This window comes from Octopus sinensis, unplaced genomic scaffold (assembly GCF_006345805.1).
Source record: "Octopus sinensis unplaced genomic scaffold, ASM634580v1 Contig02042, whole genome shotgun sequence".
Lineage (NCBI taxonomy): Eukaryota > Metazoa > Mollusca > Cephalopoda > Octopoda > Octopodidae > Octopus > Octopus sinensis.
The window spans coordinates 89376-100503 of record NW_021825323.1 but is presented as its reverse complement, the minus strand read 5'-3'; the positions used below and the strand labels follow the sequence as shown (position 1 = coordinate 100503).

At 43.0% G+C, this 11128-nt stretch overlaps 1 protein-coding gene across 1 annotated transcript; it reads left to right on the top strand.

Moving 5' to 3' along the window:
• The first annotated feature begins 4644 nt into the window (after window positions 1–4644).
• Window positions 4645–6270, top strand: LOC115227143. Its single transcript, XM_029798058.1, has one exon. It carries the CDS (start codon window positions 4645–4647, stop codon window positions 6268–6270), a length of 1626 nt encoding a protein of 541 aa, XP_029653918.1.
• The last annotated feature ends 4858 nt before the right edge of the window (window positions 6271–11128 follow it).

Below are 11128 nucleotides of genomic sequence, written 5' to 3'. Positions count from 1 at the left end.
ATTCAGCTCCTCGCTCGAAACTTGGCACCGACACAACAATCTTTTCAAAATACTAAAATGAGTGTGGCGGTAGTAGTTAGTTTTTGGACGACGGAGTGAACTTTCAATCGGCCAGATCGTGACCGGACGGGATTTTCCGTAAAATGGTGGTAAAAGATGTTTCGCGGAGGAAAAATGCCACGGTATCTAAAAAGTTTATATTTAAATAACTTCAATGAGGCTTCCTTCCATTGGAGGAGGGGAGGGGCGCATCATAGATGGCTGGAGGGTTTCCGAATTCATATTGACTGCGAGGTACATTAAGTCCACCGTAAATGAAAAAATGTCGTCGTTGTGAGGGATAATGTCCTTTGGATCGCCAGAAAGTGTCCACAGCAAAGGTAATCTCATTTTATCATGAAAATTCCAGCCAAATTCGTTCGTATCCGTCAACTCCGCCAAGATGTTAGGAATCTTAGATTTCTAAATTCATAAAATCATCAAAATTAACAAATTCAGGGAGCACAAAATTTGTTGTTACAATATGTGGTGTCAGATTCCAAATCTAGAAAAAACGTCAATTTTCGACAACCTCAATAGTTCCATTTATCATATGCACCAAGAAGCCAATATCGCTGGACTCAAACCTCCTTATTCCAGCTAGTCTTGCTCTTTTTTGATCCTGAATCTACAAGGTGCAATTAATTAAATTATTTTAACTATCACTGTAAATGTTTGTTAATTAACTAAGAAATAGATATTACTATAATTTCTTCTAATTGTTGTGAGAATATTGACCCAGACAATTTGTTTCCATTCCTATATAGTTGGAATAGCATAACAGCAGCCATGAGACGCTGACATCTTCCAGGGAAGAGTTCATATCTTTGAAGCAGTTCTAACTGAGAGTATTAGGTTCCATAATATACCAGGCATATACCAAAAGAAAAGAGTTTGTAGGAACCATGTTCATACATTTTAAATGTTTCCACCATACTTAGAAACGTCACATGTGCTACTTTTGATTCCTCCAAATAACTTTTGATTAGGTAAAGTGAACTTTACTTGAGTAACCAGGCTGCCTCATCTTTAGTTACTGATACAGTATTTTCATCTGACATATTTTATTTTGTGATATTGCTGTTTAATACGTAACAAAAAAGGAAAATCAACAGATTACAAAATGTCTTTTTAGATAATATATTTATTATAAAGTCTAATTTCAAAATTGCATTAATAATTTATTTTATAAAATATTATAAATAGGGCAATGAAGACAGACAGTTTCGAACTGAATATGTGATTGTCACCATAAAACCAGCTTTATTTGAAGAACCTCGCACGTTAAAAACCTTCTAGAACGTGAATCACTTATTCGTATTAGCACTGTTCGATGTTATTGATAATGACTAGAGAAACCATAAAGTTGGCCTAAAAATTAACCTCGTAACTGTCAAATAAGTTGATTCAATAAAACAGAAGCTGACTCAAATGTAGACCTAAAATTATATTTAATATATTTCAAATCAAAAGAGAAATAGTCATTGGCAGATAGCCAGAGTATTGCCTCTGACTATGGCTATAGATATTCTTTCGATTAATTACCGGTGCTCACACGGGTCGCCGGTAACCCTTTCGATTAATGAGGCAATGCGCTGGAGTAGGGTCCGAGTAGAAGGCCCCTGTATTCCTGACGTCTCAACAGCCAGGGGGACAAACACTCTCCCATTCCCAATTCCAGCGTATTTCTCAGCTTTTCTCTTCTCAGCCCGTTCAGACGGGGCTACAGGATTCTCGATGCATAATTTGATGTTTTGATTGGAAAAGGAGTTCACGCACGTGACGTCCCAAACCAGACACTTTCCCCTCTAGAATGGAAATGTGGTCATCCCATCGGGTCTTCTGCCGTCCTCTACGAAAATCCCTGCAGGTTCCAATTGTGTGTGGAATCCAGCAGTTCGAAGAGGAAATATTTTTTCTAGAAACGAATTATAAAGAATAATTTAAAATTTTGGTCTTTTGAAAAAATTTTAGAAAGAATTAAAAAGAACGAATCACCAAACAGGCCGCAACTTTTTCAAAGGTAAAAAATCTTGATCTCTTTTTAAATTTTCAGAATTTTGTTTGAATTCATTTTTATTGATATATTCTTTATTTTAAAAATATCTCCCTTTAGATCGAGAATTCTGAGAAAATTGTTAGCTTTTTTCAAATTTTTTAGTTAATTTAATTAACAAATTATGATTTGAGTGGTCAGATTGTGAAGATTGCGAAGAGGATGACTGGAGTAGAAGGCGTAACAGTCAAAGTCTCAAAATGTTTATTTCAGGAGATCGTTAAATATTTGCCAAATTGGAAGGTCCCAGGCTGCGAAGGTGTGTATAATTTCTTTCTAAAAAAGTTCACATCACTTCATGAGGTAATCTTCGAACAGATGCTTAATGTCATAAATGGAGAAACACCACTTCAGGAAAGTGGTTCTACACTGGGGTGACACATCTTATTCCAAAGTTTAAAAATCCGGTGTCCCCAAAGGAGTTACGCCCTATAACATGTATGCCGGCTCTCTATAAACTGATGACCAAATTTGTAAATACCAAGCTTGGCGAGTTTGTGGAGTTTCCGGCCTTCTCTCTGAAAATCAACTGGGAACAAGGAAGCTGTGCCAGAGGGCAGAAGAACAAGCATTAGTGAACAGAGTTAAACAAAGCGAATGGCTACAAACTTCATGCTGCATAAAATGACGTTAAAAAAGCATTTGATTCAGTAGATCGCGATTTTCTGATACAGATTTTGGAAAAGTCTGATCTATCTGGATGGATTGGCAAGTTTGTTGAGTCGATGGTCACCAGATAGAGAGTCAAACTAAGGCTAAATCTCAAGTACATTCGAGGTGTACGCATCGAGAGGGGGATCTTGCAGGGTGATAGTTTGTCCCCCATGTTATTTGTCCTTGTATTAGGCCCTTTGAGCCGTTTATTATCTCATAACTTCCTGAAGGTTTCTATAGGGCAAGGAAATCAGGGCATGTTATTTTCGATGACTTGAAACTTGTCTCGAAAAGTGAGAAAGTAATTGTTCGAATGATGAAAGAGGTCAATCGTCATTTCCGTGCAGCTGGGCTAAAGAAAAATCTGGAAAAGTCAGCCACGAATACCTCATTGTAATCAGCGGAGGCAAAAGTTTTTGACGAAATTGATGGATATAAGTATCTTGGAGTACTTGAGAGTTCAACTGGAAAAATTCAAAAATCGGACATGCTGAAAATAATTATTGGAGAAGTAATCACGCGAATTGAAAGGTTAGCAAATAAAAAACTGAAGGGAGTGAACCTGTTAAAGCAATTAATGAACACGCTCTCTCACTGTACAATTATTACATCGGATTAGTCGATATTGAGTCATTTAAATATGAAATGGTGGACGATGCAATCCGGGCAAAATTAATAGAATACAAGATACACCTTCGACCGGCGAACAGAGTACCTACTTGACCAGATTTTGTAAAAATATCTTCATGCCATCATATACAAAAGAATGTCAAAACTCTAGTCACTGGCTGGCCAAAGGCAATAACTCCCCACGGTCTGAAAGCTTATTCTGTTTCGTGCAAGATAGAAATTTATTCTTTGCAGGACATAACTCAATGTGTTCCCACTGCATGAGATGAAAGAAGACCGTCAATCACTGTGCTACTAGATTATGTCAGGAAGCATGATGAAGTAGTGAGATACATCTACTTTCATTTTTGTCGAGAATTTTGACTCAAGAATGATAAAAAAAACTAAAAACAGACTCGGTAGAATCTGTATCGGCGAATGAGAAAGTTGAAATCAGAGTGAACACATTTATAAAGACTGACATCGTCGTGAAACATAACAAACCCGATCGACGTCCTTATCAAGTTTTTTTTAATAGTCGAGGAGTAAAGGATGATGGCTAAACCTTGCAAGTTCGACCCGATCTTTGGGCTGAGATACTTTTCAGCTGAGTTAATTTTTTTGGTGGATTGTTGAGGATAGTGTTTGCGGTTAGTGCTGTCAAGATGGATTTTGTTATTAGTCTTTTTATTTTCGATGATAATGAGTCTAGGATACGGCAGTAATGGAGTGCTGGTGTGTTTTTGATGTTCCTGTATGGGATTGGTGTTGACGTGAGATTGTGACTTGGGTGATTTTTGATCATACTCGCTGAAGCGAAGAATTGGGTTCCATAGATGTCGAAACAGTTCTCAAGTTTGATCATGTTGCTTTCATGATGCATATATGGTCGGTCAGAGTAGACTTCATACAACCCGTAATGATTTTGAGTGTCTGGTTTTGGATTGATTGTAGTTTCTGACGAACTGTTTTTGACAGCAGTTGCGCCCATGATGGACTTGCATAGTCCTATGTTAGAATAATGAACAGGCTTAACCCTAACCCATATACAGTCAACTGTACTTTTGAAAGTATCTCGTTTGATGCTTTCCGATCTAGTCCTTTCCTAACAGTTAGTCGGCGAGAGGCACTGGACAATACCTTCTCGGAGATTTATGGGGTTGGAGAAAAGGAAGAAGGAAACAGATGTGCAGACTGCCACCCCTTGTTCACCTCGAAGGTTCGGGACTTAACCAATTATTTAGTTAATTAGACAATGGACGATCGTGCGTAAGCCTCCGGAGACAATGGACGAAATTTCTCTCTATTTGTACTCGGCACAGACAACCTATGATGAAATCACTCAGAGGCCTGCCCCAGAGAGTAGATGGAGAGAAAACATTGCCGCAAAAATAGCCGCAAGAAAAGCCGAGCTGGAAGTGCTGACTGGGCACATTTTGAATGTGAGCAACGGGGTCAAGGGCAAGACTCCCCCCTTGGTGCGTACTTTACTTCGTCGGGAACGAGCTGCCAAATGGGACCTCAACGATTTGAGGCGTATCCGGGCAGAGAGGGAGGAGCTGATTCTCGTTTATCAGAAGAAGCTCTCAACTCATGAGTCTCGGTATCAGCGCAGGCGAGAGAACAACCTGTTTGAATTTAATCGCAGGTTGTTCTATCGTCGGTTGCACGGAGAGACGAAGGAGGGTACCCAGCAAAAGGCTGAAATGCTTGACACATGGGGGAGTATGTGGAAAGCACGTCCTCGCAAGGGTGTGTCGTTTCCGTTTTGTGGACCCGATGCTCCCTTGATGATTGAGTCTTGTGGTGTCTCTGACATTCGCAAGAAGTTCGATGAAGCAGTAACCCGTCTCTCTGACTGGAAGACACCTGGGGTCGATAAGGTGTATAATTTCTTTATAAAAAATTGCAAACCTATCCATGATTGCATGTGTCGAGCAATCGAACAGTTTACAGTAGACCCTGGCTCGATTCCAGAGTGGTTATGTACTGGGGTCACTTATTTGATCCCTAAAGTAGATAACCCTTCCGCTCCGACAGATTATCGTCCGATAACTTCTATGCCCAACCTGTACAAGTTGATGACTAAGGTGGTGGCCACTGAGGTCAGAAATTTTGTGGAGGTGAATGGGATTCTGTCTGAGAACCAGTTAGGTGCTCGGAGCGATTGCCAGGGAGCTAAGGAGCAGGCATTGATCAACGAATGCCTCGCGAGAGCCCACGGAAACTCACTAGTGTCGATGTGGGTGGATGTGAAGAAGGCAAATGACTCGGTTGATCATGCCTACCTCGTTGAGTGTCTGCGAAGGCTTAAGTTGCCAATGTGGTTTATCAAATTTGTTGCAACTGTGATGGACAGGTGGAACGTGCATCTACATTACAACAAATGCGAGGTGAAGCTAGAGAGGGGCATATTACAGGGCGACAGCATGTCTCCGCTGCTGTTTGTCCTCTGCCTAGAACCGCTGAGTAGAGTCCTCACTGCCCAATTTGAACAAATGTCGATCGAACATGAAGGAGGATGTTTTAGCACCAACCATCTCATGTTCATAGACGACATTAAGCTGTTCGCTCGGTCTTCAGAGATCCTCCACTCGATGGGCAAAGTCTTGAAAGGTTTCATGAAGGCCGTGGGGTTGGAACTCAACTACAACAAGTCGGCGACTAACACCCCTGTGTGCGGTGACCTAGTCAAAGTCTGGGAGGAACACCAAGGATATAAGTATCTTGGTGTGGTTGAGAGTCCAGCCTCATTAATCACACCCGAAACGAGAAAGTGTGTAGTGGAGGGTGTGCGTAGTAGGGCGGCAATGTTATGTAAGACTCGGCTCAATGCACGGAACTTATTTTGTCGCGAGCGCAGCGAGCCACCGAGCGCAACAAGCGACCAATCAATGTCAATCAATGTCTAGATGCGATCAATCAACGTCAGTATATCGCGTGCTGGTTTTTTGACGTGGTGTTCGCAATCTAATGAAAACTTGTATCATTTGCAACTCTTCGAACAGTCGTAAGCTTTGGATCTCCTGCGCAACTTGTTCGAATCAATCTCACATGTCCTGCGCCAAAATGACCAAGAAGGCAATGTCCGCTATTTCCATTTGGAATTGTTCTGTATGCCTGGGCACAGCCCGAAGCAATCCCGTGTGTCGTCCAAACCCCTCCGACGTGGCGCCGTTTGATCCAGTTTCCATGCTGAAGCTCGTTTCGGAGAGACGCAAATCCCCCATCATCCCCGTGAAGATCCCCAAGGCAGCACGAGCTACCGCGGCCGATGCTCTATCATCTTGCATTGACGCTGCAATATTGTCTAAAGACGAACAGGACTGGATCCGTCTTCTGACCTTTGCTCCCTGTGCTCTCGGTTCCCCTGTGAATGCTGATCGGGACTCGACTTCTCTGGCCACTCGTATGAAGAAAAACATTCGCTCCTTTATGGCTCGGGAATACTTTCCAGACTCGCCCCCTCTCAAGTCATCAAAGTCGCACAAACAGTCTCAATGTCGCAAACATGAGAGCCCAGAAGCCCAACAACTCCGTCTACGCAAAATGATCCATTCTAAACTTAGCGAGGGCGGAGTCCGTGCAGCTCTCAGAATTATTTCGTCTGACAATGGACCACTCAACTCGTCTCGGTCAGTCTTTGAGGCCTTGCTCGAAAAACATCCACCGTCTCCTGCGGACCTTCGCGTCTGTCCCCATCTGGCCAATCAACCGCCTTTACTTTTTTCGGAAGATGATGTCTCTGTCGGGATTCTCTCTTTTGCTCCGTGCAGCAGCGGAGGAGCCGACGGCCTCCGCCCGGGACATTTGAAGGACCTCACCGCTCATACCGTGGGCGAGCCTGCCACTCGTTTGCTCAAATCTATCACTTGCCTGTTAAATGAACTGCTCCAAGGGAATCTGCCGGATGCTATACGTCACATTCTCTTTTCAGCCAACCTCACCGCTTTTGGCAAAAAATGCTGAGGGATCCGCCCAATTGCGGTCGGCTTGCAGCCAAGATCGCATGCAAGAAAATTATCCCAACCATTGCCGCAAAGCTCAGTCCAGTCCAACTCGGGGTCGGCGTGCCTGGAGGATGTGAATCTGCTGTTCATGCTATCCGCACTTTCTCAGAAGCGTGCAGGAAATCACAATGTCCAAACATTTTGATCAAGCTTGACATCAGAAATGCATTCAACAGTATCCGACGGGACAGAGTCTTAGAGTCCTGCTCTGAGTACTGTCCTTCCTTATTTGGGCTCGCTTTCCAATCATATGGCTAACCATCTTCCCTCATTTTTGATTCCGACACTATCCCGTCTGCTTCGGGAGTCCAACAGGGAGACCCTCTGGGGCCACTCCTTTTCTGTCTTGGAATCTCCGAGGTGACCAAGCTTCTATCTTCTCCATTGAACCTCTGGTATCTCGACGACGCCACTCTCGGTGGCCCTCCGGACATCGTCTTGCAGGACATAATTAAAATCATTCCGGCTCTGGAGAAAATCGGCCTCATTTTAAATTCCTCCAAATGTGAAATTACCAACCTTGGATGCTCGGAATCTATTTTCGAAGACGCTGTTTCCTCTTTCTGCGATCTTATCCCGGGAGTTCAATCTACTCCCATTGACGAACTTTTTATTCTCGGAGCCCCGGTCGCTGGCAACTCTATCGATGTGGCCCTACGCAAAAAAGAACTTTTCCTCGAAGAAGCTTTTGATCGTATCAGACAGCTGGACTCGCACACTGCATTATTTCTCCTACGGAATTGCTTTTCGATCCAAAAGCTCTCCTATTTGCTTCGCTCTTCTCCGTGCTTTGATTTTCCAGAGAGGCTTTCAGTCATTGACCTCCTTATCCGCACTTGCACTCAGAACGTATGCAATTCCCCTTTCGACGACATGGGTTGGAGACAGGCAACCCTCCCGTTATCTTTTGGAGGGCTCGGCATCCGCTCATGTTCCGACCTATCGTTACCTGCTTACCTCTCTTCCGTCTCCGCGAGCCACACACTTGTCATGGAAATTCTACGCTCCTTTTCTGAATTTTCCTTGGACACAAATGTTGCTCATTTCAGCGAAGTCTGGAGAGAACAAGGCCTTGACTTTCCGGAAAATCGAATGTCTCAACGAGCCTGGGATCGAATTAGATGCAAGCAAACTTTCAATCTGCTGCTCGAGTCGTCCAACCAGCACCGCCGCGCTTGCCTTCTGTCGGCAGCATCCCCGGCTAGCGGAGCTTGGCTTTGTGCATTCCCGAACGCCCCATCTGGCACTCTCCTTGATGATGAAGCGGTAAGGATCGGAGTCTCTCTGCGACTCGGACTAAGGCAATGTGTCCCGCACACGTGCCGCTGTGGCTGCACTGTTGACCCTTTCGGTCTGCACCCTTTATCGTGCAAGAGGAGTGCCGGACGTTTTCCGAGGCACTCTGAAATGAACGACATCATACGGAGGGCCCTCGACTCGGCGGGATTTCCTTCGGTCCTCGAGCCACCGGGCCTCGACCGCGGCGACGGGAAACGTCCTGACGGGATGACCCTTTTCCCCTTCGGAGGCGGAAAAGGCCTCGTTTGGGACGCAACCTGCTGCGACATCTTTTCTGCTTCTCACTTAACTTCGTGTGCCCTGGAGGCCAAATCTGCAGCTAAGAAGGCTAAAGATTTAAAGCTTTTAAAATATTCTGCCCTCTCGGAGAAGTTTTCCGTGGTGCCGATTGCGGCTGAGACGTCGGGTGCTCTCGGTCCAAAAACTGAAAAGTTCCTTCGCAAGCTCGGAGCCAAAATCTCAATGCGCACCCATGATCCTCGGGAGGCGAACTGGCTAATGCAACGGCTCTCGATTGCCATTATCCGGGGAAACAGTTTGGCAATCCGCCAGGCTACATATCCACCATAAACATAATTCTATCTTTTCATTGATTATTATTGATTAACTAAAATTATGTAAGATTAACTTAATTTTTTTAAGAATAATTTTTATTGCCATAATCAACTTAAGTCTTTTTTAACTTTTTTAGTCGTTTCAAATGCATTCTTGTCACTGATCCATCTATATTTTCTACATTGACAAAATTGTTAGACAATTTTGCAACAATAGTAACTGGATCCCCATATGGTTGTTCGAACCTTGTTAATCTTAGTGAAGGATTCGTCCTGTAATCCTTTTGAATCTGAGCCTTTTAAATAATTAAAATAGAATACAATATCTCCAACATCCAAGTCATACTTTGAGACATGTACTCCCATTTTCTTATTCATTCTCTTATAATATGGGGACTCCAAATTAATTTTAGGAAAATGGAACTCAAATTCATCTTAAATATACAACCCTCGTCACTGAAAACCGGACAAGCTATTTTTGATGATTTTATTAATTACTAGCTCGGCAGCTCGCTTCGCTCACCGCGACCTAGCTCCTGCGGAGGGCCTGTTTCATCAAACAACTATAAGTTTATGTAGATGTATAAAACTACCTGGTTTAATGTAACCCTATTCTATCGCCTGTTGATAAACGATGTTTGTCGTCCGTCCTTCCTTGGCATATATGAATAAATTTTCTCTTCTGCCTACCCTCGAGCATCCCACATACAGCTGTCCATGTGAAAAGCACTCACTCTAAAAATAACCCAACTACCTTTAATGACTGTCCCTGGGCCTTGTTTATTGTCATTGCAAACTTTTTTTTTTCATTTTTTGTGGTTTATTTTTTTTTATATTTAATTTTTTCATTTTTCCTTTGTAATTTCCTTTTTTTTCTTTTTTTATTTTTTTGTTTTTTACTGGCGGAAATGGGGCAGGGGGAGATGGGCAGGCGGAAATGCGGCAGGCAGAGATGCGGCAGGCAAGAAAGCGACACACAAAAAAGCGACACACAAAAAAGATTTAATTAATTACCTTATTAAGCTGACCGTTTTTTCTTCAGCTTCGTTTTTCCTCCTTCGGTTATCTATTTAAAAAATTATTTTTGAATAATAAAAAAGTTTAGGAAAAGAGGCATACCGAAAATAAATTCTATCTTTACGAAAAACTCAAGTAAATAGTTAATATTTTTACGCAAATTCTTCTGATTGCGCTGTCAATTGGTGGTAAATTGTGTTAATGATTGTGCTAATGTGGTTTCAACTATCAAAGTGTTTTTAAAAATCTGTTAATTGCACACTCTATTCAAGGTCGTGCGTCAATTGGTGGTAAATTGTGTTAATGATTGTGCTAATGTGGTTTCAACTATCAAAGTATTAAAATAAAGTTTGACTGGGTCAAACTACTAAGTAAAGTCAACAAACTAATAAATTCTCCCAGCGAGACGGAGGGAACAGCTGTTGCCACGCATGACAGCCAGCAGGATCCTCTGAATGAGGAAAGTAAATTCCCTAGGGTCCTTGGACCGCGAAGAACAAAGATGTCCCAATTTCTTTAGGGAAGTGAGGGTCCCGGAGCCAAAGACGCCGGAAGTCTCGACAACGATTGGCCAAAACCAAAAGTCATCCATCAAAGACTGATATTTCCGGCACTTCGAAAGCTCAGCCTTATTAGCACGAGACCCAGCAAGAGAGGCCGATTCGTTGATGAAAGACTTTGAGAAGGTATCCACACAAGTGGAATCCCAGACCAAAGGTCTCCCAGAATAAAACGAGAACAACGTAGAGCCGTCCGGCCTTTTCCCGTCACCACGGTCGAGACCCTTAGGCTCAAGGACAGAAGGGTAGCCGGCCTTTTCGAGTGAGTCGAGAATGATTCTGTTAATCGCCGAATGGCGTGGAATACGACCCGCGCTTTTCTTGCAGGAG